We start from the raw sequence: 27909 nt of genomic DNA, 5'->3' as shown, positions 1-27909 counted from the left end.
CTACGTGAACCCAGGGAAGCATAAGCTGCAGCTATAATGGGAGTTACGCTTCAAAAGTAAATGAAGTCTTGGTTTTTTTTTCCTCCAGACTCTCTTAGAGCAAAAGACACCGCCACCAACTGCGTCAGCTCATTCCAAGGATGTGCTCCAGCACATGAATTGGAAGCTGACAGAGTAAATGGGAATGCCTTAAAAGCAGAGATCGCAACTTAGCACGCACTGACACAGGCGCCCACAGCTCAGCTTGGTGCCGGCGGGGGACGAGCCCGCTTTCTCTTCCAGAGGCATGATCGTCCCAGAAGCTGAGAGAGGCTGCTTCTCCTCCAGCAGCAAAGGACCCCCGCCGTGGGGCTGCCCATGGCTGGCTGCCAGACCCCCACCCAGCCGCTCCCTCCTTCCCCATCTTCAACAAGATGGGTTTTCTCCTCCCAAACCCCTCAAGCCATTACTGAGCCCTCCAGTCTCCGTATTATTTGCCTCCTCGATACGCTCCTTGTTCCTGCAATAGCTCCCTCCGATGAAACGCTTCAGCTGGAGCAGCGGTCCAAGCGGACTGCGGCACCTCGCAAAGGAGGGAGAAACCTGTGCCGGCGAAGAGCGCAGAGCTAAAGAACAGCCTTCTCCCGATGCTACATCAATGACTGCTTCCTCCTACTTGCTATCTGGCAGCAAATCTCCAGTGATACAAGATATTTTAAGGAACTTTCCTTCCATGCTGACTGTTTTAACACACACTTAAATATTCATTCCACACCTCGTCGACCAAATAAGCAAATGGATTTCAATTGACCAGCCAAGAGTAAATACATGCGCTTTTGTTGTCATGGGATCAAAACTGGGTTCATTTGTGTTGTCAAGCTACCATGCTATTAAGGAAATGCTAAGTGTTGCAAGCAGCCAGGACTAGAAGGATCCAAAGGCTTGTTCCAAATCTTCACGCTGTCCTCGGGATTTCAAACCCAGGCTTGATGTAACGCTACCAGTACCACGTACCAGTACTTAAAGGGGAGCTACAAAGAAGATGGAGACTCCCTTTTTACAAGGAGTCCCATGGTGAGGACAAGGGGTAACGGGTACAAGTTACGCCTAGGGAGATTCCAGTTGGACACGAGAGGTAAATTTTCCACAACGAGAACAGTCAATCATTGGAATAATCTCCCCAGGGAAGTGGTTGACTCCGCTACGCTGAACAAGTTTAAGACTCAGCTGGATATGGTGCTGGGCCATCTCGTGCTAGAAAGACTGGACCAGATGATCCTTGAGGTCCCTTCCAACCTGGGATTCTATGATTCTATAAACAGCATTATGTGAAACCAGAACGCTTATTAGCGACATTCGCTTTTCAGTCAAAATTGCTATTAAAAGACCAGGATTTTAAGATGAAGCCCAGGAATCCCAACTTTCTTGAAACCTCCTTTTCTAAATATCTTTTTGGTCTGCACTTTCAGATACTCCGCAGCGACACGACCAGCCCGATCCGAAGGCAGCCGGTGACCGGCGCAGCGAGCGTGCCGAGTTTCAGCCCCGTCCCCAGTGGACAGCTGTCCACGCCATCAGCTCCCACCATCCGGGGGATGCATGCTGGCTCTCCCTGTGGATGAAAAACCTCCATCGAGCTCCAGCTCCCTTTCGTGCTGCTAAAAATGGTCGCTGGAGAACAGGCATGGAGCAGTGTGGGGGCAGCTCACACGACTTCTGCCTGGTTCACAGTTCTGCAGAAATCCGCAGCAGCTGGTGCCTGGAGGTCAGGTAACCAGCACATAGTAAAAATCACCCTCGATTTCTATGGCTGTTCCGGCTGCTAAAATAACCAGGGAGTATTGCACTCTATTTATATGCCTTATGTGTGAATTGTTTTGGTTGCAAACCAGAGAGGGTCGGGCACGACTCAAAAATATGTCCTTTGAAGGCTGGTGGTATCCTTCCCCTGGCATGGAGCTCCAGCCCTCTCCACGTTCGGGAGGCTCTTCCTCGCGTCTGCTCAGCAGTCGGTTCCTCCAAGAACCGGAGGGTTTGGACATGAAATGAAACCACCTGCAGAGATCCACGGTATCTGCCCCTTCCCTTCTGCTGTTTGATTCCCCCATTACTGGGCAAGGAGCAGAGACGAGCGAAAGGCGTCGTTGCCCGATGGATACGAAGGAAGGCAAAACTTCCCCACCCTGCGACCCTCTGGGTGATGCGAACCCCCAAATCTCGCAGGGCTTCCAAGCTTCCCCGAAACACCCAACCCCGGTTAGCCTGTGCGCCTTCTACATATGATCGAGGTGACTCTACAAGGCGGCGCTTCAGCTGCCCGGCCTGACTCACATCTCCAGTGCCATCTATGCGGAGACAGCTGCCCAAGGATTGCTCTTATTTTTCACGCCCACAGTAGCAACTGGCTACCAGTCATCACAGTCTGCAGGCTGATGTAGCCTTCCCAGTCATCGCCGGAGCCCAGATATACGACACAGAAGAAGCGCACTCGATGGAGAAGACGCGCTCTCACGTGCTCCCACCGGGCAGATTTACAGGCGGCAGCGACCGGCGGATCAGAGGCGTGCAAGGAGGACAAGCTGAAAGCAAGCCAAGCACATTTTGCAGAGTACACAGTAATTCCCGCTCCCAGTAGCGATCATCAATGGCCACACATACCCGACACTCACGGCAAAAGGCTATGGATAGGATTATCATGTTAAGAGTAACGAGAACAAGAAGTACAGGCAAGAAAATTACAATATCCTGAAGGGAAGTTTCCGTAATATTAAAATAATCCCACTTCTCCGCAGCCTCTTTCTGAAAATTCAAAATCAAAACGTGTTTCTGTATTGAACGCTTTTTCTTCTAGGCATACGGGCTAGTTAATTCAAGATTGCTCGTCTCTGGGTTTTTATTTAAATCTACATAAAGAATGACGCGTTCTTAAAAGCACCGAAATAAAACAACGTTCTTCTTTTTCACCCAGTTATTTTTGTTTGCAAACACTGGGCCTTCCACCTGTGATAACACCCCTCCTGCTTTCAGGGCGATATCATAATCGACACCATGGTTACAAGGCAACGAAGCAAGACCAAAGCCAACACTACAAAGAGATGGAAATAAGGGACTGTGATGAACCTTCTTATTCCCCTGAGGTTAATTTCTTTTCCTGGAGGAGGAGGACTAGCTGATTTCTACATGTTCCAGTGGTCTCAGCCTCTTCATGAGGCTTGGGAAAAAGAGGGAAGCAAACGCTTCCTCCTCCCTCCTCTCCCCCAAAAAAAAGAAACCCATGTAATTAGGCCAGAAATTTTGCTATAACCTGGAACTTCTGCTGAGCTTTTGCCATCCCATCAAGCAAGAGGAGATTCAAGGCAAGTAGTGTGGGTGAATATTCGCTCTGCATCCCACAGCGGAGCCCTGAGCCGAAGCAACGCTGCAGAGTGCGGGCGTACCTAGGACTTCACGGGCTTCGCCACCCCGAAAGCTCTCCAAACCCCGCTCTAGCAAGAAAGCTTTCAAGAAAGGCTGCTTAGGTGGCACGCTAAAAGGGAAAAAGGATGCACCTCCGAACCACAGAGACCGGTTACGTCATGCTGAAGATTGAAGGAAGAGATTGAAAATGAGTAAAATTCTTTAACTGGCGTCACTTGATTTCACCCCACCATTTCTGCGACATTTAGTCCGTTGTTTTGGGATTTCCAGCTCACTGGTGGAGCCCAATGGAAAGGCGCTGACGGCGAGCAGCTGCAGTGGAATCCTCCTGCTCATGGAGCACCTCCGTCCGACATCCCTGGGGAAGGCAGAGCTGCTGGGATGAGTCAAGGAAGGGAGGCTTGGCAGGCGTGTGGGCCCACAGCTCAGGTCTCCGCTCCCTGCCAAGCTGACTCACCCAAGGTTAGCCAGCGAGGAGGAGGAAGGCGAGCCATCTGAGTCAGCCCAGGCCAGAGCGCTGCCGAGGGAGGGAGGGATGGAGGCAGGGGTAAAACCCGGGTGATGGGAAGGGGCTGTGTGCTGTGTTGCCCCATCCCAAGAGGGGATGAGAGCCAGCTGGCTCTCCCGGCTTCTGACCCGGCTCTGTGCCCCGTGGGGACGTACGGCTGGTTCTTCTTCCCGGCTACCTGCCGGCTCAGATAACCCAAGCCTTGGTGAAGAGCAGGGTACAACCTTGGGGTGACGCAGATGAACTTCAGCAAGCTGGAGCTACAAGAGAGCTCAAAAGACAACTGCAGCTCTGGTTCCAGCGTAACCCCTGCTCAGACCGAAGTTGTCCTGGGGGAGGGAAGAACATCTCTGCCGTAAGAGGCTTCATCGCTGCATCGGATTTGAGCAACAAACATTCTGCAGAGAGATATAATTCTAACAGGTTTAACTTCTATCACTGGGCATTAGTTTAATTGGGCTGTGTTACTGTGTCCTCTGTGGCTCCGCTGACAGCAGGTCCTCTCTTGCGCATTAGATCCTCCCACCCGGCTCCTGGCCTCTCGGCGAGCCCGGTGACAGCTGCTCTTTTCAGGGGAGAGGAGGGGAGAGATTATGCTGTCTGGAATTGGATTTGCCCAGGTTAAGGTGGAAACAAAGCAGAGGCATGTCTGGGGGGCGGGAGATCACTTCAGTTCACCCGCCGATATTTTCTACGGGGGTTTCCTTCTACCTGAAGAGCTAAACTGTGGCTGACACCATGCCCTTCTTCAAAGGATCAGAAGCGAGTGGGCATAGGGAGTCATGACTAATTCCCTCTGCAGCCTAGGCAAATTGCTTTTCAGTACTACTGCCGGCCTAGATTTGACACCAGCCCCAGCGTTGTTTCATCAAGAAAAGAAAAAAGGCTTACTGGCGAGCTAAGCCTCTCTTGGCAAAGCGATTCTCCCCTCTCGTGCACTCGAGTTACATGCCTCATGGAGAGCCAAATAAGTTAGATCCTAACAAATGCCTTTTTTTTTTTTTTTTGGCCTCCCCCCCCTCCTCTTTTGTGGTCCAATCTCTGTGAGTGGGAGCTCCTCTACCCGCAACCACTTCCCTTCTGATCAGCTTGGGATGCAGCCCTGGAGATGCCGCACCTTCCCACTTCCTGCAGCGGGTTCCAGAGCCCAACATCTGGAATATCACAGACCTCGGCTGCTACCGCTGTTCCCAAAAGCCCGCACAGATGGAGCGTCTCAGCCTGCAACTGGGAGGTAAAGTTGGGGGCCTCGAGCTCGCTAAAGCTACAAAGCAGCCCCATCGCTTCCACACCACGACGCCGAACGCCTCGCTCCCAGGGGAGATCGGTGGTTTCCTGCCGTTTGTTCTTCTTTGAAGAGCTGCACTTTACACTTACTGTGAGGTTGCAAGGCTTTGGGCTTCCTGTTTTCTGCTTTCCACGGATCTGCTGCCTGAAGAATACCATCATCATCAACACACGGCAAGTGGAAGCCATTTAAAAATCGGCATCCAACTCTGAGCTACCGAGTCGCTGACACAAAAACTTGTCGTTCTTCTTGGGGGAGCTGAGGAAGAGGGGGAAGGAAGGAAGGAAGGAAGGAAGGAAAGGGAAAAGGCCTGGAAACGCTCGCGCTGCTGAATGAACCTCTGCCTGCCGGATATTCTGAGCTGTTCTATTTAATACACACACACACACACACATATATATATATAAGCAATGCCTGCCAACTGCCTCAGCACATAGCAGCAGCTCAGGGGAAGACAAGCTCTCAAAGGTGCAACCGTTCATCTGCACGGAGCCCGAGCTGCAGCAGCAGCTCAGGGACGGCTGATTTCAGCAGCGAAGGAGCATGGCACAGGGGAGACAAGGTCTCTCAGACAAACCTCTCGCAACAGCAAACACAGCAGGAGCAGAGGGAAATCAGCAAGCACTGGCAAGAGAGAAAATATAGTCAACTTGGATGTGAGAACAGGTGGAATGGAGACGTCCAAGAAAGCTGGTCAAGACACCCAGAGCTGCAGAGCAGTTGGTTCTTGCAACAGCCTGGAAGGACATCGGTGTTGGAAACACCGGGAAAGACAACGAGAGGCAAAATCTCGTGGAGCAAGGCAATGCGGGGTCTCCCGAAACGAACGGGAGTGGGTGCGAAGACCTGAGGCTGGTGGACTGCCTTTCCTGGGGGACCGCAGACAGCAGCACCTTCCGCCGGCTGGTCGCCAGCCCCTGGAAAAAGGGCAGCTGAAGAGATACAAAAACCATTGAGGGATTTTATCAGTCCTTGTCTTCATCGCCTGCCTGGCTTAAATTTTGTACTGACAGTTTGGAGCCGTTACAGGAAATTGCTGGTCTACGGCAGCAGACAACAACCAAATCCTTTAAAATACAACATGTCAATCAAGGCATAAAGGGAGTGGCAGAATTAGCCCTCTGCCTCCAGGGGAAAATGTCATGTCCCAAGGAGAAACTGCCCCGTAAACACGAGTGCCCACGCATCCTGAGGAATTAGCCGCGGTGAGTGTCCCAGAGAGGAAGGATCAGAGATGTTAGTCTGTTCAAGGGATTAGGTCACCAATGCCGTTATAAAGACAAGGTCTCCACCGCGCTCGCTGCCGGGGCACTTATTTTAGAGCAGGTATGCAGGTTAGTTTTCAGGGACAGCTACTGTGAGGTCCCACAGCTTTTTTTTGCACGGGACAAAGGCAAAGACCATCTGCTTAAGAAGGGAAAATACCACAGCCAGCTGCAAGCAACAGCACTTGGGATAGGAGTCTCAAATACACGAGAATACAAAATGCTTTTTTAATTTGCTTTTAAAGCAAATGCTGTGCAGCACAAATTAATTCACGCCCGAGCACTAAGCATCTCAGCTTATAAGCCTTTCTTTGGAAACAGTTATATTCAGCGATCTGAACCACTCCTCCTCCTCCATCTGCTCAGAAAGGATGAACAAACAAGCCATTGCTGAAAGAAGGAAGGAAGGAAGGAAGCCCGTTCAGCCATCTCCGAGGAAAACTGTGCCAGACCAAAAGAGCTCTTCCCCTCACCACCACCACCCCCCAAAAAAAAAAAAAAGGGAAAAAAAAAATAAAAAAAAGAAAGAAACAGATCCCAAACCAAAATACTCTCCCTGGTTGGGGCTCCCCCTCACTCCTCGCACGAGGAACCGAGCGCTGGTCACACGCGGCAACAGGTTCTGCTCGCTCACATCTCCCTCCCACGCGCGCGCACACGCACACGCTCGCAAAATGGGACGAGTCAAAGTGCCGGCTTGACTCATCAGCCACATGATCAAAGGCTGGAGCTAAAAAGGGGGAACTGGTTTACTCACTGTCTTGGGTACAATCTGTTTCTTGGGCTGCCCGATCTTGAACGGTATCCTGGAAAAGAGAGAAGAGGGAACGTGTAAGCAAGCGATGCTGGCCTCAAACAGCCCAGCCCCACGGGTCTCGCCCTCGGTGATGGGGTTTGGGGTGAGCAGGGCTTGTCCGAGGGTAGCAGCACCCCTTTTTGTGCAGCCTGCTCCCCCTCCGAGAGCCGGTGTCTGCCCCGAGGCCAGGACCTCCATCTCCAGCCGCAGCGCGCCCCTTTCCCCACTCTCCCACCATCCTAGTACGGCAAATAAATGCAATGGATGCTCCAGGTGTTCCTTGGCTGAAGAACATGCTGTGTTTAAAAACAAATCCAAAGGGGAGGAAAAAAAATAAAAGATTTAAAAAAAAAAAAAAACCACAACCAAACCCTGTAAATATTTAGAAAGAAGATATTAAAAAAAGTAACAACCCGAGTGTCTGGAGCTGTGAGCTGCTTCAAAGGATTTCTCTGATACAACAGCTGTAGGAGCGGCTCACCTGCCAGCAGAACAGCCTTCATTCTTAAAATCTTGAATATGGTTGCTAGTAAAATCTGGGTTACCTGAATGATTTTCCCCACGCGAGCTAGCTCAAAGGTGAAGAGTACTCAAAATAAATTACACAACATATGTAAGGGTGGCTGGGTCAGATGGTTGCAGCCAGGCAGCCATCCTGAAAATACTTGGATTTCTTTCGCCTATCAGTATAATAAAAATCCAGGAATTCAACTGCTCTTTCCAATGTATTTCATTAAGTTAAAGAGGTGCTGCTTGGTTGAAGCATCTCATCCAAAACCTCCCAATGTTTTGTGCATCATACTGCTTTAACTAAAAAGAAAAAAATTGGTCCCATAATGAAATGCAAGTATCTTTTCCCGGAGATGCCTCACCTAGAGCATGCCCACAGCTCAGCGGCATCGGCATCCCACCCCAAATCCACACCGGGCACTTCTTGGGAAGGTCCCCGAGTCCCCTCTTGGACCAGTCCAAATTCTCACATTGCTACCCGAAGTCGAAGTTAATAATGTGCATTTTAGGACTCCGGCTCGGCCGCCGGTCACGCTGCCTCGCAGGCTGGCTTTGCTCACTGCTGGGCAGCAAACGCGTGGCTGGTTCTCCATTTGCTTCTCATCAGCTTTACTTACAAGATCCCCCGCCCCGGCACTGCTATAACACTGCTCGATCGGACAACTGGAACGCCCGAAAACATTTTTATTAGTGTAATGTGCTGTAAAACCCAGCTACAAGCAATGCCACGCGATGGGAGAAAGCGCTTGCGACGAAGCGACACGCCATCCGCGCGGACGAAGCAAAACCAAGATCACCTGCCAACGCGATCCCTCCCGGCCTCGCTTCTGCCCGGCTTTGCCGCTGTTTTCGAACCAACGGTGTAATTAGCCACCGGTAATAAACCGGGGCTGCAACCCATGCGTACCTCCTGAGCGGCTCGGGGAGCACAAGCCAACCTGAGTCACCAGGTTTAAATTTAAATTTTTCCTGTTTATGGTTCTCCGGTTGGACTGATATAATTTTAGGTTGTTAACCCTTTCCAGCTCCTGCGGCAGCCGTGAATCACACTTCTTTTATAAACAAACACTTGTCTGGTGTATAATTACCCTGTCAATAACTGGGTGTGTGGTGCCTTACAGGAAGAAAGCAAAAAAAAAATGGATTTTTTCTTTGTGTTTTCCTACATGGGTCAAATATAAACTAAAATGAGGCACCTCCCTTACTCTCGCAGGCACAGGCTGTCCCATCCGCAGCCAGGTGCCGTCACTCGATGTTTTTGGAAGTGATGGCATCAACCTATCTCGGTGGAAGGAGGAGAAAAAGATGTGGTCTTTACCCCGGGGGAGTGAGTTATCCCAAGAAAAACCAGCTTGCACGACGAGCCACGGCGCCTGCTGGGCAACCTCCGGCAGCGCGGGAGCGAGCGCAGGGCTCAGGCCGGAGCTAGGCTGGTTCCTAGCGGGAAAGCACAATTAAGAGGGCGATTAAAGCATTACCTGCACACAACCTTCCCCTCTCCCTTGTCTGGCCAACCCTGCCAACGCGGGTTATTTAGAGAAGCCATCCTGACCGTTGTTGTCCGCTGGCAAGCTGGGTTAAATCAAGGGAATTCTGGTAAAAAAGAGGGATGCGGGGAATGGGCAAGGGCAAAGCCGTGAATCGGCATCGGTTGGGTGCCACCGAGCCGGCAGCGCAGGCAGCAGCCGAGGGGAAGGCAGCGGGGAGCACGGGGGGTCCCACGTGGGGTCCCGTCCCGTCCCCCATCTCCGCCGGACCGCAGAGGGGAAGGAAAAAAGAAAAATCCCAGCTACTTTCTTCCAGAACAAAAGCAAGTCACTGGAGCGCTTCACAACGCTGCAAATACACTTTGAAGCAATAAATATCTCTATTAGTATCATGATGCCGCTTGGCTAATTATGTCTGTCTCGGTAAAACCTCTAAAAAATAACCCCATGCAAGTAATGTCTATTCACCTTTTTTTTGTTGTTGTTGCTATTTTACAATTTGAGATAATCTTCCTGGTTTCTGAATCTTTGTCTTTTAATATGGTTCTGTGGAGGGGGGGGGGAGATGCATAAGCAGGAACAAAAGCAGTAAGGAGGAAAAAAAAGACGAGAGGTACGGATCTTATCTGAGCTTTTAAAACAAATGGATACGCCCCGCGCTTCAAAACGCCGACGGCAAGCTGCTGCCGGCACCGAGAATTTTTGCCCCTCCGCGAGTCGGCGTCCCAGCCTGCGAAATGGGGGGGGGACAACACGTGCCCGATATAGCAACGTTACAACCATTTGCTTAAAAATGAAGAGCCGCCAGGTGTTTTATTCTGTGGAGAAAACGTATGAGGGGCATAATGCAAACAAGTTGGAGAGAGATGGGTCGGTATCTTTGACTGCCATGGATCACCCGCGCGGCACGGTTATCACCGTTACCTTAAAAGCTGAGCACGGGTCTATGTACACCGATGGAAAACCAGAATCGGTGCATTTTTTTTTGATCTCTCATTTCTGCTGAGCGAGAGAAAGCTGGGGTTGTGTTTGGGGTGTGAAATCCCTTGAAATCCTGTTCCTGAAGAGCGCGAGCGCGCTGAGTCACAGCCGGAGCGTTCCCACCCCGGTCCCCCCCGCGCCGCAGGGCTGGGGGAGCATCCCGGCCCCTGGCCCCGACCGGCCACCCGCACCCCTCCCCGGGGAGGTCGCAGGGAGTTTAGGAAAGCAGTGGGGTTCAGCTGGGAGGGAAGAGGGCAAAGAACTGCAGGGAGGGGGTGGGAAGAGCTTAAAGTAGGAAAAAAAGTGTGGGTGGAGAGAATCCTGCAAGCTTCTACTCGGGGATGCTCAGGAACCCCAGGGAGGGGAAGGTGGGAGAAGCTGTGGCTAATTTTCTCTGAAGTTTCCCCAGCAATGTCATATATTTACTTGGCTTTTCCATGTGCAAACCCAGGGCTGCACACCAAAGCAGCTAATTCTCCTCTGGATGCACAGGAGAGTTGCAAACAAACCTCGCAGGCAGGGGGGGAATACAGCTCAATGAGGTCTGCGGGGAGCTGGAGTTTAAAACATGTAGCTCCCCCTCCCACTCTCCGCCAGTCCCCTGAAACGAAGGCACACAGGAATTGCCAGCGTGAATCAGACTAAATCATTGCTAATTTAGGGAGGCGATGGTCCTTTCGCTGCGTTGGACTGAGCAGGACATCAAACCTTGGCACCATCCCCGGCCTGGAGCAGGCGGCGGGGAGGCTGGGGAGCCCAGCCGGCGTTCGGAGCGTGCGCGGGGGATAAAAAATCGGTGGCTGCGAGCCGTTCCCCCATAGCACCTTGCATCTGAACACCGCTTTGCAAGCCCTAATCAGGCCCCAAAAGACCCCTCGCAAATAAGCAAGGGATAAGCACGAAGCATTTTCACCCACGGCTGATAAGCTGCTGTCCCTGGGGATGCTGAGCCACTTGCCGCCGAACCAGGGGCTGGGGAGGCAAGGAAGGATGGACAGACGGACGGACAAGCAGCACGCGAGGGAAAGGGCAGGGAGAGCTGAGGCCAGGGCAATGTGCTCGCTCACAGTCCGTTTGGGAGGTTAATTACCCAGACACTTGGCAAAAGCGACGCCAAGTCTCTGGCAACCACGCACCATCAAAATCAATATTTCTGCCGCAGGCGGCGGTGGACACGGGAGGCGTTTGCCAGGGACCCGCAGGTCTAAACCTGGTGTGAAGCGGTGGTAACGACTGGTTTTTATCGGTAACACCACCACCGTCAGACCACCAACTAAATTCCTGTTTTGTGAAAAGTGCCCGCTTCCCGTGGAAAGTTTCAGGGTTTGGTTTGGGTTTTTTTTTTTTTTTCATCGAAACCCCAAGCGCCAGCCAGCCAGCACAGCCTGGATTTCCACCAGAGCTTTTCACTCTTTGAATTTCCACCAAAAATCTCAATTCTTTCACCAGAAAGAAGCCTCTCTCTCTCCCTGCAGCCAGGAGAGGACAGCACCCAGCCTCCTGCGCTGCGAGGGGTGACCCCAACACACCGATGCCGGTCTTCCCAAAGTTTTCGGCACGTGGCATGCCGAGGGCTTCTACAAAACCATCCATTTATACCTGATCCTCCGTGAAGCCAAAAACTGGCCCTAATCTCCCCCAGAAAATCCCCCTGTGACAGTCAGGGGCCCTTCCCCAAGCCCTGCTCTGCTCGGTGGTGAGCCCTTCCCTTCGCCCGGGCCGCACCAAACTCCTGCTTCGGGAGAGGACTCGGCTCGAGCTGTAATTGCCGTCAGGAGACCTGCCTGTTGATGGGACTAGCTGCTATCCGGGAGAGATCAAAACGTTCCTGCAAACATCAACGGGAAGGTTGGGAGCATCAGAGGAAGGATGCGAACGTGGAGGTAATAACTTTCACTTTCTCATTGCCGTTATCAAGTGAATTTGAGCGAGCATCTCCATGGCCGGAGGGCGCTTCTCCTCCCCGTGCCGTGCCTTCTGCACTCAGGTACGCATCGTTACAAGACGTCGGTGTTAGGAAAGGAGCTTTCCGTGATGTGATACGGGAAAACCAGAGAACCCTGGAAGTTCAAGGGCAGCTGTGACCACCATCGGTAGCTGCTGAAACAGGACTAATTATCTCATTAGTGTTCCTGAGTCCTAACAAGTGCTGAAGGCAGCCTGCACAGGACCCGAGGAGAGACAACGCGGCGAAGGCTGGCAGGGCGCGTGGTGCTGCGCATGTGCGCGCCGAGAAAACCAACCCTGGGCATCTGGACCACAGGTCTCGTGACTTTGCGTTTTCTAAAAATCACTAAAAGCTGCAAATCCGTGGCTCCGCGGGCTGCCCTGGAGCCTGGGGGTTGGATCCCAGCCCTGCCCAGGTGAGAAAGGCATGAAGGCAGACGCAGGTTAGACATTAATCTCGAGCATCGCTCCGGATGCCTCGCTGTACTACATCGTGTCCATGGAAACTGCATGCACCGTCCCACCCCGCTCCCCCCGCCTCGCAGGAACTCATAGCAACCGCTCCAAACACAGCGCGAAGGCAAAAAAAGGAAAAAATTATTCAAACGGATCACAAACAGCTTATGTCGAGGGAGACTCTGCGCCAAATTCTGGTTTGGGTTTTCTCTTTGGTGGAGATGAGAGGGGAGGTCACGGGGTGGCGAGAGGCAGGGAGAGGAGCGACGCGGGGCTACGATCCCTCGGAAATAAACGCATCCATCCCCGCAGGCCTGCGCTCCCACCCGCATTTCAACCCCTTCCCTATGAACTTGTAGGCATTAAGCCACACGTGGATGTCAGAGCGAGCCCCTGCAGCAGGGGAGAAGGAAAAAAGAAGATGTAAACATCTATTTTATGTTGGTTTAGGTCAGCCCGGGGAAACAAGGCACCTTCCTCAACTTCGGCAGCGGAGAGGTGTGCAAGCAGACGGCAAGCTCGTCGGAGCAGGGGCTGCTCGTATCTCTGCATCTTGCACAGAGCCAAGCGCGGTGTCAGTGTTAAGCAAATCAAAAATAATGTCAGAATCTACTCTCCCACCCATTCCAAGATGAGCATGAAAAAAATAATGATATTTTACTCACCCATCAAAAGAAAATTACTCACGCCAGGCGCGTGGGTGAGCAGAATTTTGCAAGGCTGTTTTAGGCCCTGACTATGCTACAAAAATATCCATTTTAAGCATGGTTGTGAAACACGATTGTGGCTCAACTATAACTCTGTTTTTTAGCTACCTGTACAAATAAGGCGGAAAAAAATAATAATTAAGAAACAACCACGTGCTAATCGCGCTCCGAGGACCACGCCGGGCGCTGCAACCTCCCACCGCGGCAGCGGCGGACACGGCGCGTGGCTCTTGCCGGTTGCTCCACCCCGGGAAACGGTGCGGTGAGCCGAAGTGCCGGCGCTGCCCGGCTTGCAGAGGGCACGCCAGCGTTTCGGTTTCGCTGCGATAATACCTCTGGGATGCGCAAACCGCCTTGCACGGGTGCTACACGCGGCAGCGCTGTGCAGGGAGGTGTTTGGGAGCTGCGCGCACCTCGCTCACCGCTTTGGTATCCAGTTGCTTCATCCAATCTAATTTTATCCCGTGCTCATCTCCAAATCCCAGTTTCGTTGAAACCCGGAGAGAAGGGAGAGCGTTGCCGTTGACCACGAAGGGACTGTGATTTGGGCTCCGAAAAATACCAATATTGATTCACCGGAAAGAAAACAGCGCCTTGGTCTGTGTTTGCATCGCACCTGCCCAACGTGGCCACAGCACAGCTCCAAAACACGGAAAACAAAATGAATAACCAACAAACCTACTCTTACGCTACAACCCAGCTACGCCTGCCACTTCCCCGCACTTTCCTCTTCCCTTGCTAGCAGGCATAAATCCATCCAGCCAACCGTCCTTTCTGAGACAGGCAGCTCCTCTTCTTCATCTCCATCCCTAAATATTGCACAAAGCACATTCACATTCACTCTGGATTGCATCTGATAAAGATCTGGGGAGTTAAGTATCGCATAACCATACAGTTCCACTCCCGATCTGAAATCGATGCCAGCTCCTTAGTCCACTTAGCGAGAGCTCCTTGCCAAGAGGCATATGGTTTAGCAGTCCGGCAACGGCAACCCCCCAAGCAGACCACTAATACACTGCAGTGCAACAAGAAAACACGTGCCTCGCTGTGCCTCACTATCAACATTTGCTTAACATATTTTTTCTCCCAGTAAATACCAGCTGTTGCAGCGGTGCCGAGAGGGAGCACTCGGATATCGAGCTGTCACACTACTAAAAACCCCTTCCCGTTTGTAAAATCGCCTGCAGGAGCTGGGAAACCAAAAGAGGAGGTATTTGGGAGTCTGGTTACGAGCTGCAAGAGCGTTTGGTTTTATGCGGTTTCACGACCCTTAAAAACCCTTTAGATGGTCACAAATTAGATGCTTGCGGCAATTGAGGGTGACAATACGGTAAAAGCCATCACTCCATTTCTCTTTATTTTTTTAAAAGGAGTGATGTTAAGGTAATCGCTGGAGCATTTTCCCCTCTCTCCTCCAAAACACACGGCCACAGGTGAGGGGTGAGGAAGAGGGGGATGCGGACACGTTCAAGAGACCCCAATCCCCAGCATAAAGCCTAAAGGAAGCCATCAAGCTCTGCCGAGATTTGGAAAACATCTCATCTGTCCATGCAAGGCTGCTTCCCAAAACAAGCCTACTCCTGCTCTAAATAAAGTTTGGCCTAGAAAGACAGCACTGCCTAGTTGCCTAGGTGCAGGAGTCGGGAATTTGGGGGTTTAATCTCTGTCACCAGCGGGTTACGCTTTACTCTCCGGAGCAAAGTTTTCCCACGTTGGTACAACGAGTATTGCTGTGTTGCCAGTCCCAATGGGGCGCAGAGAGCCCCGACCCACCAAGAGTGAGGGAAAGCAAAGGCATTCACCAGGCACAATTTAACGAGGCGTCCACCAAACGGCTTGCGAATAGCCTCTCTGCCCTTTAATCTCTAGGGATCTCGCACAGGCCTGCGCAAAAAATTAATTAAGGTAACGAGCGTACAGAAGCAAAACTGGAGGCAGAGTTATGTGCCACTTCCCCAGCACGATCTGCAGGACAGAGCTGAGGATGAAGCTCCATCCTCTTCATCGGCCGCGACAGCCAAGCCCTGCAAAAAGGGGTTTTAATCAATGCTGCCCCAGGTCTAACGGTGCCCGTTGCCGGAGAGAGACACGCGCGCAAACTAAGCAAACACGCTTTGCTGTACAAAGCAACCTCCCGCCCCGCCGGGCTGGAACAAAGCTGGCTCCCTCCGCGGGGACGGCAGAGCAGCGGCACCGGGGCCGGACATGTTTTACTCTGACGTTTGAGGAGCAGGGCACGACCTCGGCACAATTGGCTCCCCCCTGCCAGCACGCACGCCGGCATTTGTTACCGCTGCCCGCTGCCGGCAGGAGCGTAACCCCTCGTTGCGGCGGCGAGGCGGACGTCACGCCGAGCCCGTCCCTGCCAGCCGGGCGCTGAACTCCGGCCCCCCTCCGTGAATAGGGCGATTCATCCGGGGCGGGCGGCTGCCGGAGCGATCGGCCAGGAGGGCTGGCAGGGCCGGCCGGCCAGCGAGCCCGAACTGAGAGCGATTGTGTCTCTGACACGGCGCCGAAGCCCCGCGGGGTCCGAGCCCCTCGCGTTCGCGCGTAAGCGGAGCCACGACACGCCGAAGGACTGACGCTGCTGGAGAAGAAAGAGGAGACTCAGATTTCAGTGAAGTCCCGAGTTCCCCCCTCCTTCCAGCAATGACCTTTTATTCCTCCCCAGCAAAAGGCGAAAACAGCCGATCTCTCAGCGAAAGCCACGTGCGTTGTAGGGAAGCCACGAGACGCCATAAGCTGCGGTCCCCAGGCGAGGTCCCCGGGAGCAGCGTGGCCGGACGGATGCTGGAAAGCGCAGAGGGCGAGCGTTGCCGCTCTGCACCCGAATTATTCTACATCCATCATGTGAAGGGAATATTTCTTTCTTACGTTTTCGGCTCTGCGGCTCCTCCCGGACCAGGAGAGCAGAGCAGGTGTCTTCCACTGGCCGGAGCTTTTTGAAGCTCCCGCAGAGCTCACGAGGGCAGCCCGGGCAAAAGGCGGCTCCGAGACCCTCGTTAACCAACGCTGTCTATAATCATGGCTGCTCTGAGATGAGTAAAGCAGAACAAAAATGAACCCGGTGGATAAGTGCGTATTTTTAACCAAAAGGTCCCATTTTAATAGGTACCCATGTGCGCATCATTATATTGTTGAGGTATGCTTCCAGACCACAACTTCCCCCACTCCCAACCCAAAAAAATCTTTAATTTTCACCACGTGCCTGCCCCGGCAAACTCAACCTGAGACCGCCAGATGAGGGCAAGGCCTTTTTCTCCTTAAACCGACACATCCTTCACCTCCCATAACGGCGCCGGCTCTACGTGACTATCTGGGGTGAGAAATCACGCACAGCAGTCAAGATTAATTTCTAATAGAATTAGTTTAAATAAGCGGTGGGGAGAGGCACAGAAGCAGCACGCCAAGGGCACCGCGGTATCCGAACATAGCTTTTCACAAGTTCAAACACACGTGAAAACTATGGGTTTTGGGGTGTTTTTTTCATATAAAAAAAGCTTTACTTTAATGGAATCGAAGGCAGTTCTACAGCGTTTCAGACTCACGGACCCGCCGGGCTCACAGGGGACCCTTGGGGCTGCGGGGGGCCCGGCCTGTGCCCCGGGACGAAGGCAGGGCCCGCCGCGGCCTGGGGAGGGCCCGACAGCCGCTGCGGGGGCACGGCCGAGGGGACCCCGGGGGGGACCCCCGTTAGACACCCCTACACCGTGTGTGTGCGCCTACAGACACAGCTCCGGGGCGGCCACACCACCGGGGCCTCCCTCAGGCCGTCAGCCCCGGCGGCGCCCGCGGCGAGAAGCCGGGGCCTGGCAGGCCGAGCGCCGCAGCGGGCCGGGCCGGGGGGTGATGGCGAGCCCCAGGCCGGGCCCGGGGGTCCCGCGGCGGCGGAGCGGGGCTCGGAGCCGGGCTCGGAGCCGGGCCCGGAGCGGGGCGCGGCGCGGCCGGGCCGGGCCCGGGGTCCCGCACTCACCAGCTCATGGTCCCCCGCCGCTCCCGGAAGTGCCGCCGCTTACGCTCCGCCCCTTCCGGTAGCGCCGCCACAGGGCGGGAGGAGCGGGAAGCGTTAACCCGTCGTGTGCCGCGCCGGGGGTGACGTCGGGGAGGGGGGCGTGACGTCACGGCGGAGGGCAGGGGGTCCGCAGCTGTGTCCGGAGGGGAAACGGGGGAGAAAACACTTAAAATCCTCTTAATCCATTTAAAACCCCGGGAACGGGGCGGGGGGTGTTGGAGTAAAACCACGGCGGCCCCCCCAAAACTGGGAGCACCGGGGGTGGGCGAGGGGAAGGGGCGGCTGGGAGCACCCTGGGGTGGGCGAGGGCATGGGGAGGGGATGCCCGGGAGCACCCTGGGGTGGGCGAGGCCATGGGGTGTCCAGGAGCACCCTGGGGTGGGCGAGAGCATGGGGGGGGGATGCCCAGGAGCATCCCTGGGGTGAGCGAGGGCGCAGGGTGCTTCGGAGCACCCTAGGGTGGGCGAGGGTATGGGGAGGGGATGCCCAGGAGCACCCTAGGGTGGACGAGGGGAAGGGGTGCTTGGGAGCACCCTGGGGTGGGCAAGGGCACAGGGAGGGGATGCCTAGGAGCATCCCTGGGGTGGGCGAGGGCGCAGGGTGCTTGGCAGCACCCTAGGGTGGGCGAGGGCACAGGGAAGGGGTGCCCAGGAGCACCCTAGGGTGGGCGAGGGTGTGGGGAGGGGATGCCCAGCAGCATCCCTGGGGTGGGCGAGGGCACGGGCACGAGGTGCCCAGGAGCACCCTAGGATGGGTGAGGGCACAGGGAGGGGATGCCTGGGAGCATCCCTGGGGTGGGCGAGGGCACGGGGTGCCCAGGAGCACCCTAGGGTGGGCGAGGGTATGGGGAGGGGATGCCCGGGAGCATCCCTGGGGTGAGCAAGGGCATGGGGAGGGGCAGGGCTGCCCCAGCCGAGGAGATCCAAGGGAAGGGCAGCAGGGATGTGCAAGGGCACCCAGTTTTGGGGAGAAACCCTCCAAATCTGACTCCAGGAGGCTGGGCAGGGGCGGGTGGGGCAGCGAAGCCATTTTGGTGACCAAAAAACACCCCTGTCGTCAGCAATGTCCCCAGCAGCCACTGCCAGCCGTGACCCTGGCGGCAGCAGGATGAAGCGAAACCCCCCCTGAGCTCTGGGTGCCCTCGGACCCCCATTGCCAGCCCGGGGCCACATCCCGGCACGGGGGGGAGCATGTTTGGTCCCGGTGACACAGAGCTGGTGACAGCACGTGCCACCGCACGGGGCCGAGGGGAGGAGGCCCGGGATGGGTGCCAGGGGTGGCTTTATCAATTAGCAGGTGGAGGTAAACAACGCGGTAATTACAGCCAGGGAGGATGATGCTAAACTGGGAAGGTGTCACCGACACCGGTGAGGACAGGGGATTAGCCGAAAAGGAGCGAGGGAGGGGGACTGGGCGGGCAACAAGCGGGGACGGTGCCCAGGGCAGCACAGACCCCCAAGCACCGATTTTGTGCCGGGATGGGGAGAAGGAGCCAGGGTTGGCAGCGCCGGGGCGGGGAGAGGGGAAGTTGCAAGGCAGCACAGTGGAAAGGAATCAGTTTTGGGGTGCTGATGGGGTGTCAGAGCAAACCCCGAGGGGAGGCAGCCAGGAGGAGCCCGCCGCGTCCCCGGCCGAGGCGTGGGGAGGAAGAGGAAGGATGGAGCGAGGCTGGTGCCAGGAAGGGTTTGCCGGCGGTTCCCACTGCCTGCTGGGACACGCGGCTGCTCCTGGCCGCCGTCCCCACCGCGATGCCCCACGCCGGCACCTCAGGGCGCAGGGGATGCGGCAAGGAACGGCCAGAGGCAGAGCTGGCACAAGCGGGTCCTGGCATCTGGGCGTCCCGATGGCTGCGGGGCTCAGGGAGCATCTTCCATGGAGGCTCTGCCCCGTGTGTCACCCTGGCCTGGGCGCACGCTGCGGGGGCGAGTCTGGGCCCTTCCTCCAGGGTCAGACCTGCCGCCCTGGCCAGGGCTGGGGAGGAAAGGGGGGATGGATCCGCACAGCACCGGCACAGGGCAGGAGATGAGCATTGGGCGATCCAGAAACCATCCAGACCTTCTGCAGATGTCTCCTGCCGGGGCAGCAGGTGAGGCTGAGCCGGTGGCCGGAGGCTGAGAAGATCAAGGAGGGATCCCACCAACATCTGTGGCATCCAGATCTACCAGCTGCAAACCAGGAGCTTCTGGATGTGGGTCCTCGTCGCTCCTGACCCCGGGGATGGGGTCTCAGCTCTTGGTGCTCCTCTCAGAAGCATATCCCATCCTGTGGAGAGCTCTTGGGTTTCAACAACAGCTTGCAAAGCCCCGAAGACCCTCAGCAGAGAGGAGCGAGGTGTTGGTGGCCTCCTCGGGAACCCAGAGCTGCCGTCGAGAAGGGAAAGGCAGCAAGTTGTGTTGAGCTGGTACGTGACTGGCAAGCCCTTCCCTCCTCCCCAGAACACAGATAGCCCAGAATGGGGATGGAAAAAGTGCCGTGTTTCCGTAGCAACCAACATTTTCGTGCAAGGTGCTGCACGCACTCCACGCGTTTTGCCACCCAAGGGTGCTCCTCACCTTCCTGCTCCGCGCAGGGAGGGTCCTGCCCGGCGGGACGCCTGCGCCCGGGTGGCAGAGTGGGTCCCCAGCCCGGCACTGCGGCCACGATGCCCCGTTGATGCCCGGTGGCCTCCTTCCCTCCTCCTCCTCGCCTGGAGTGAAGGAGCCCAAAACATTGGAGCAACCTTGGGTGGCTCCTCACCGTGGCGCGGTGATGCCAGCGTGGTGTCTCCCGGCAGCCTTTGCCATGCCACCGTCTGCCCGTGCCCGGCATCTCCAACACAAGTCACCAGTGGAGACGGGCGTAACCACCACCACTGCCACCACGGCACCCTCAGACGATGCTGGGGGCCGCGGCGGCTCTCCCTGCACCATCGGCTGTTGTCCATGGCGGCTCCGGCCCCTACCCATCCACCTCGGCTTGTCCGAGCCGCGCAAGGGGACGCCGCAGGGACCGGCAGCTCCAAAACCAACACGCAGCCCCTGATCGCTGCGGGACCTCCAAGATGCTCAGAGCACCGAGTGAAGGGCAGCCCCAGCTCACCCCGGCCCCACGCCACGGACGGCAGCCCCTGCCACTGCTCCTGCCCCACGCCGACTCCGGCAGCCATTCCAGCCTCATCCTAATGGTCACCGAAGGCTCAACCATCCGGGAATCCACTCGGGGATGTGGGAGCCCACCCGGCGCAGCGCCCGTCGGCTCCAGAGCTGATTCCCGCAACACCACGAGATGCCGTCCCTGGCTGGGCCAAGCGTGCCCCAAGTCACTGGGCAGCCCCCCCGGGCACCGTCTGCCCCTGGGTTCTCCCCGAAATTAAAACCTCTCCAAGCCAGGGAGCTCAGCGAAACCCCAGGGACGGGCAGAGCTGCCCTGGCCTGGCAGGAGCAGCAGCTTCTCCGGGGCCCGGCTGCGGACGCAAATCAAAAGGCAGGAAATTTGATGGCGGTGCCGATGCCTCCGCACCCCGGGAACACCGGGAAAGATCGTGGTGCCAATGCCGGCCGCCAGCACCGCCGGCGAGCTCTGGGGAAAGGGGAAGCTTGCGGGATGCTCAGCCGCTCCGGTCATGCTCCAGCCCAGCAGAGCCGGACCCACGTGGACCAAGGGACCCTCAGCATCCTCCAGCCTTCGCCTCTAGCACAATCCCAGCTCCAGGAGAGCCAGGACTCCGGCCCCGGCCCTGGGGAAGCAGTTAACCATCGCGGGCCACCATCCGTGTACCCACTTCAAATATCCAAGCGCCTCATCCTGCTCCTTCTCCCATCCGTCCCTCGTGCCCGAACAAGCGCTGGCTCTGAAACCTGGCGGGTTATTTTTAACCCAAGCGACCCAGCCCGGCAAAAATCCCCTCTCCGCTCTGTACCTGGGACGACTCGGCCGGCGAAAGGCGCGGGGGCATTACCGGCTGACGCGGCACGATCCTCTTTCGCCCACCGTTATCCGACAGACGCAACCCGGCGAAAGCCGCCGGCAAAATGGTGGCGGGGTCAAGGCGACGGCACGAGCGGGGAAAAATAAGACGCGAGGTCAAGGGCAAACCAAGGACGCGGCGGTTTTGGGGGGGGGGCTGCGGGGCGCACCCCGTCCCCGCGCGGCCGGGAAAAGGGGGGGACGTGAGGACGGAGCCGGTCGCCTTCGGGGTCACCCGGCGTCCTGGCCAGCTGGTCTCGCCACGCCGTCCTGCGAACAGAACTGAAGGAGAGGGGGGGCTGAGAAAAGGTTGGGTTATTTAAAAAAAAAAAAAAATCATAGCAAAAAAAAAAAATTATTTAAGAAAATACAACACTAGAAAAAAATGTACAAACAGGTTTCAAAGTCGCCCGTAAAGAGGCACAGCGCCCACCGTCCTACACATTTCAAGCCATTTTAACATCCCCCTTACATATTAGAGACTTTTTTTTTTTGTTCCAAACCAATATAGATCTTTCTTAAGCAAGGTAAAATAAAGATATTTACTACAGATTTTGATTGTCAGCAAACACAATATATTTACTGCATTAGCATTTGCTCACAGTGCAAATGGTACAACAATACATCAGTTCAATATTTCTGATTTTTTCCCTTAAAAATGCTGTATGCATTAACTATCATATTTGCATTACAACATGACAAATGAGCAAATGAAATGTGTGTGAAAATTATCACCTTTTCACAATATCAAGCATAATTTTTTTTTTTAACCTTAGTATAAGGTACTATAAATCCAAGAAATAAAAACATCCACAAAATATATTACATCTGGTATGATTTTTTTTTTTCTCTAAGTACTCAACTTTATACAAAAGTCTTTCAAAAAATATCATTCCCTTAGGTTTGTGTGGTTAAACCTGATTGTGGTTTTTTTTTTTTTTTTTTTTGTTCCTTTCGGTTCACATAAATTAGACTGCATTCTTTCTCTTCTCTTTATTTTTTGTACGTTTTTAATGTTTTGTTTTGTTTTTTTTTTTTTCACATGCAGACATCAAACCTGGATAGCACGACCTTTTGGCAACAAAGATTTTTTTTTTTTAAGTCATTATTATTTTTGCTTAGTTTAGCTTAAATGTCTGAGCACAGTTTTATTAAAACAAAAGAAGAAAAAAATCAGAGCAGTCATGCAATGACATGCACATACCAGAAGGAGAAAGAAAAAAAAAAAAAAATAGAGGACTAATTGATTTTTCTCCTCCGTAGTTGGTTGGTTGTTTTAAAGTGACCAAATAAAATAAAATAAAAATATCTCACATTATAAAAAGTATTCAGCAAAATACTGGGGGGGGGGGAATGGGGGGGGTCTGCGTTTCTGTAAAGAATTTCCCTTCTGCTGAAAAAAAAAAAAAAAAAAAAAGAAAGAAAAGAAAAGAAAAAACAAACCCAAAAGCTGCTGCCGGGACATCGCTCCCCGCCGCCCCCCGAAGTTGCGGGGGACCCTCGGAGCCGCCCCCCGCCCCGCCAGCCCGGCTTGGGGGGCCCGAGCCCGCTTACCTCCGCCTCGGGGAGCCGGTGCTTGGGGCTGGGGGGGGGACAGGCGGGGAGAGGGGGGGCCCGGGGGAGCGGAGCCGGGCCCGGCGAGGCGGAGAGGAGCCGGCTGGGCTCCATCCCTCCATCCCCAGCCGGACGGGCCGGATCCAGGCGAGCCCAGCCCCTGGGGAAGGCGGGCGGGTAGGATCCAGGAGGGCCCGATCCTGCCCAGCCCAGCCCTGGGTGGGTCGGATCCCGGGTACCTGGGATCCAGGTTAGTCGGGATCCCGGGGATCTGCAACCCGGATCAGGGCCAAGCTGGGTGCGGGAGGTGCGGGAGGCGGGCAGCCGGGATCCAGGCAGGTCGGCCCCGGGAGATGCGGGGTGCGGGCAGCCGGGATCCGGGCAGGCTGGAGCCGGGAAAGCCGGATCCAGGCAATCCGGGTCTGGGCAATCCGGGTACGGGCAGCCGGGATCCGGGCAGCGCGGGTAATCCGGGTGCGGGCAGCAGGGATCCGGGCAGTGCGGGGCAGGGTAATCCGGGTGCGGGCAGCAGGGATCCGGGCAGTGCGGGTGCGGGCAATCCGGGTGCGGGCAGCCCAGATGCGGGCAGTGCGGGTGCGGGCAATCCGGGTGCGGGCAGCCCGGAGCCGGGCAGTGCGGGTGCGGGCAGCCTGGATCCAGACGGTGCGGATCCTGTCGATCCAAGTGCAGGCAGGATCCCGGTGCGGGCAGCCTGGCCCCGGTTCAATCCGGGTGCGGGCAGAACGGACCCATGCAGCGCAGCCCCCGGTATCCTGAACCCGGGGGACGAGGCCACCCCGGGGTCCCCCCCGGAGCGGTGCGGTGCGGAGGGCAGGGGAGGAGAAGGGGTGCCACCGCGCCGCCTCCCGCGGTCCCTCAAGCGCACGTGGTGACGGCGGGGGCGAGGGCGACGGGGGGCGAGGTGGCGGCGGCGGCGGCGGCGGCGGGGGGGCGCGGCGGGGGGCTGCCCGGCCGAACCCTTCTCGGCCTTCTTCTCCTTCTGCTTGAGGTGGATCTTGGCGTGCCGCTTACGCTCGTCGGAGCGGGCGAACTTGCGGCCGCAGAACTCGCAGGCGAAGGGTTTCTCGCCGGTGTGGGTGCGGATGTGGGTGGTGAGGTGGTCGCTGCGGCTGAAGCTCCGCATGCAGATGCGGCACTGGAAGGGCTTGTGGCCCGTGTGGATGCGGAGGTGGCGGGTGAGCTCGTCGGAGCGGGAGAAGCGACGGTCGCAACCCTCGGCGGGGCAAGCGTGGGGCCGCTCGTGGAGCGGCGTCTTGCTGGGCCGGTTGGGATACTTGCGGGGTCGGATGGGCTTGAGGGTGAGGGGCGGCTGCGGCAGCCCCCCGAAACCCGGGTGGATCTGCTTGTCCTTGAAGGCCTTGATGGTCTCCAGCGGGGTGATGGGGGGCGGGTTGACGCGGATGGGGTCCAAGCTCTGGAAGGGTTTGTGCTCCGTGATGGTGCCCATGTCGTTGGGGTGGTGGTAGAGGTTATAGTCTGGGATCATGGGGAAGAGGTTGCTGTCCAAGGCGGGCTTGGCCGCCTGGTAATCCTGGGGGGAGTAGGTGAGGCCGGGGTTGCTCTGGGGGTCGTGGAAGGAGACGGGCTCCGGGTAGAGGTCACTGCAGGAGGAGTAGGGCGGCAGCGCGGGGTACATCTGGTCCACCTCGCCCTGCGGCGGCCCCATGCTGCCCGCCGAGCTCTGCGTGCTGGTGAGCGCGCCCGAGGACGGCGGCACCCCCAGGATGCCGGCGCTCATCAGGCTGATGATGTTGTCCTGGCACCAGTTGGAGGGCGAGTCGAAAGCGAATTTCCCCAGGTAGGTGACAGTCTTGTTGCCCGGGGCGGGTTGAAAAGTCCCCGAATAGGAGGACAGTTCCTGACCGGCCTTTTCGTTCGCTAAGCCAATGTCCATAACATTATCTGCAAAGTGCGAGAGAAGCGGGGCAGGGTGAGCCGGGAGGGCCGCACCGCCCCGGGGGGGGGTCACACACGCACACCGGGGATGCTCCGGGGATGCTCCGGGCCCCCCCCCCCGCCCCGCTCCCTCCTACCCCTCGCTGCTTTATTCCCCCCCCCCCCCCCGCCTCTCCGCTCCCCGCGTACTGCGGCGCTGGCTGCCGAGGGTCCCGGCGATGCGGGGCCGGGCTGCCGCCCCCGCCGCCCGCCCCGGGGGGGGCCAGACACCGCCGCCGCCCCGCAGGTGGGGCCGGGGGAAGGAGGAGGTACCTGCGGCTACAGGTAGGCTTCCTCCCCGTCCAGCCCCCGCCAGCGCTGGGCACTCCGCGGAGCCGGCTGCGGCCGCCGACGCCGTTACCGACTCGCCGCCTTCCCTGCGCCGAGCCCCGGCGAGGAGAAACACGAGTGGGAAGGGAGGGGGGGGGGTTTTAGCCCGGTGAGGCTCCGGGTGGGAGCGGGGACACGCGGGGCGGCCCCGCACCCCCACGCCCTGGGGGCTCACCTATGCCCCCCGGGTCCGTCCGTCCGTCCGTCCACCCCCCCTCCACCTTTCCCAACCCCACGCTCCGGGAAAGTCGGCGCCGCGTCCCGGGGAGCCCACGCTGCCGCCGCCGCTGCGGGGTAAGGCTGAGGCGGGGGGGGGGGGGGGGGGGGGCCGCCACGGCCACGCGTGTCCGCGGCACCTCCGCACCCGCGCGGATCCCGGCGGGGGCGGGCGGTCCCTCCGCCCCACGGGGACCCGGGCCTTTCCCCCTCACCCCCCGCCTCCATCCCCGTGTCCTCCTCCCCACGGAGCCCGGCCGCCGTCCCCGTACCTGCGGCGGCGGCTCGGCGGCAGCAGCGCTCGGCGGAGCCCTGCAGCGATCGTGCGGAGACACGGCGAGGAAAGGGGTGGGTGGGTGCGGGGGGGGGGGACGCTCCCCAGCCCCAGCTCTTCCCTTCCCTCCGAGGCTCCATGACACCCTACCCACAGCGTCCTCCTCCTCGCCCCACCGCCCCCCCCCTCCCTTCTCCCCATTTTCCTTCCCCCCCCCCCCCTTTTACCTGCAGCCATCTGGTTGTAGTGAGCCACCGAGTCGCTGCTGCTGAAGATATTCAAAGAGTTGGGGATCTCCTCTGGGTACAGATTGTCAGGCAATTGGTTCATCAAAGTGTTCATGGTCCCCGGCAGCTTCTCCAGTAGTTTGCCTGTCATAGCACTGGAGGAAAAGGCTGGTTCAACGTGGCTCCGAGCTCAGCTCCCGAGGAAACAACATCCGAGTGGCAAATCCGTGCGAGGGAAATCATGCAAGAAAAAAAAGTTGGGGCGGGGGCGGGGGGGGGCCGGGAAGGAGGAGAAGGGGGGGGGGGGCCGGGGGTGGCCGCGGAGGAGGGGGCGCGGGGGGGGTGCGGTCCTCCGTGGGTCCCTGGTGGTGTTTCCTCGAGGGGGAGGGGGCGATCTGGCTGGCAGATGTGGTTGTAGAAGCGGGTGGGAGGATTTAACCCCTCCTCTCTCCTTCGCTCGCTCCCGCTCCCCGTCCCCGTCCCCGTCCCCGTCCCCGCTCCCTCCCGCGCTCGGCTCCGCTCGCAGGTTCCCTCGCTGCCGCCCGACTGCTCCGCCGGGGACTCCGCAGCCCATTTATCCGGGCGGCGGGAGCGCTCCGTGACGTAGCTGCCCATATATGGACAGACAAAGCCGAGCCGAGGCCGAGACGTCACAATGGAAGCTCCGCACAATGGAACATTAGAAAGCAGGAAGCGGGGCCGGCGTGCGCGGGGCCGGGCAACGGCGAGAGCGGGGCCGGCCACCGGGCAACCTGCACCGGGCACCGGGCACCGGGTAGGGGCCACCGGGCGGGGGGTCCCCCCCCTCCGCACCCCCTGCCCGGATCGCTGCCCCCCGGGAAGGAGCGGGGGCGCGGGCAGCCCGCCCCGGCCCTGCCCGTCCCCTCCGTGCGTCCCCCCCCCCCCCCGGGGATGCTCATCTCACCGGGAGATTTTATCCCTCCGCTCCCTGGGGAGCAGGAACGGGGGGGGCGGGGGGGAACCGACCCCAAACCCCATCCCGCAGCCCAGGAGAAGCGGGATCGGAGATGGGCGGGGGAAACGGCAGCGCCTGGAGTTCGGTGGGAAGGAGAGGGTCAGCGGGGAAGGCGCTGGAGCTGCAGAAGCCTAAAATCCCCTCCCTAGCTAGTGGGGACAGAGGAGACGGCTTCGCACCCAGCTGCCCCCTCCCCGCGCCCCGGCTCCGATGGGGAACAGTGCTTTGAATACTTTAAAACAGGTAACACTTGTTGGTCGCCTGTGATTTTAACCTCACCTCCCCCCTTTAAAAGTTTGGCACTTCCAAGGCGTCAGTAATTAGGTGGTTTCGTGCTAAGTGTGCCAACTGATGCTATCTTTAAAACCCTCCGAGTTATATAGCAAATGTATGGAAAAATGCTGTGTTGCAATAGCTCCACTTACCCAATTCCTGCAGGGCCGGCTTTGCAATGGGAGTGAAATCCGTGCTACGGGAGTGCTGCAGCTGGAGGGGACCGGGCACCGGCTGCCGGCTGCGGGGGGGCCGGGCGGGGCGGGGGGCGGGGGGGCCCGGTGCTGCGGGAGCCGGGGACCTCGGCCCTGGGGTGCCAGCAGCCTCCGGGGGGCGGGGGGGGGGGGGGGGATGCTGGGGGGGGAGCATGTACCGGGAGTGGGGGGCAGCGAGCCCTCATGGTGGCTTGTTTGTGAGTGCTGGGGAGGGGGGTGGCCCGGGTGCTCTTATCCACTTCAGGGCCCCCCATCCACTTCAGGGCCCCCCATCCATTGCAGCCCCCCATCCATTGCAGCCCCCCCCCCCCATCCTCTGCAGCCCCCCATCCACTGCAGCCCCCCATCCATCGCAGCGGCACCTATCCATCACAGGACCCCGCTTTCACTAAAAGCCCCCCCCCCCCCCCAGCAGAATCCTTCCTGGAGCCCCCCCATCCCTTCCAGCCCCCCTCCATCCATTGCACCCCCATACCCCGCCACCCTTCGCAGGGCACTCCCCTTCTTTTGCACCCCCCTCTATTTACACCCCCCCACCATCCCCCCCGCAGTTGCACCCCCTCTAGACGCATTCCCCCCCCCCCCCCGAT

General features: G+C 57.5%; 2 protein-coding genes across 3 annotated transcripts in view; both read right to left on the bottom strand.

Moving 5' to 3' along the window:
• Positions 1-17357, bottom strand: part of LOC309602352 (bridging integrator 3) — a 41399-nt gene extending 24042 nt beyond the window's left edge. The window contains exons 1-2 of one of the 2 annotated variants that reach the window (XM_082335858.1): positions 17315-17357; positions 7215-7263 (exon numbers count right to left, since the gene is read on the bottom strand). In XM_082335858.1, the coding sequence (XP_082191984.1) occupies positions 7215-7263; positions 17315-17322 (57 nt within the window). In that variant the 5' untranslated portion in view covers positions 17323-17357. The remainder of the gene's footprint in view (positions 1-7214; positions 7264-17314) is intronic. The other variant, XM_082335859.1, reaches the window with a different exon arrangement.
• Positions 17358-23728: 6371 nt separating this feature from the next.
• Positions 23729-26006, bottom strand: LOC309602336 (early growth response protein 3-like; the record flags this gene model as incomplete). Its single annotated transcript, XM_082335834.1, is given in 3 exon segments — positions 23729-23798; positions 23800-24775; positions 25856-26006. Coding segments are annotated over 3 exon segments (1197 nt in total).
• Positions 26007-27909: the final 1903 nt, after the last annotated feature.

Source organism: Platalea leucorodia (genome assembly GCF_965183815.1).
Source record: "Platalea leucorodia genome assembly, chromosome: Z".
Lineage (NCBI taxonomy): Eukaryota > Metazoa > Chordata > Aves > Pelecaniformes > Threskiornithidae > Platalea > Platalea leucorodia.
Note: the sequence above shows the minus strand (reverse complement) of the source record. Positions and strands in the feature narration are given on the sequence as shown.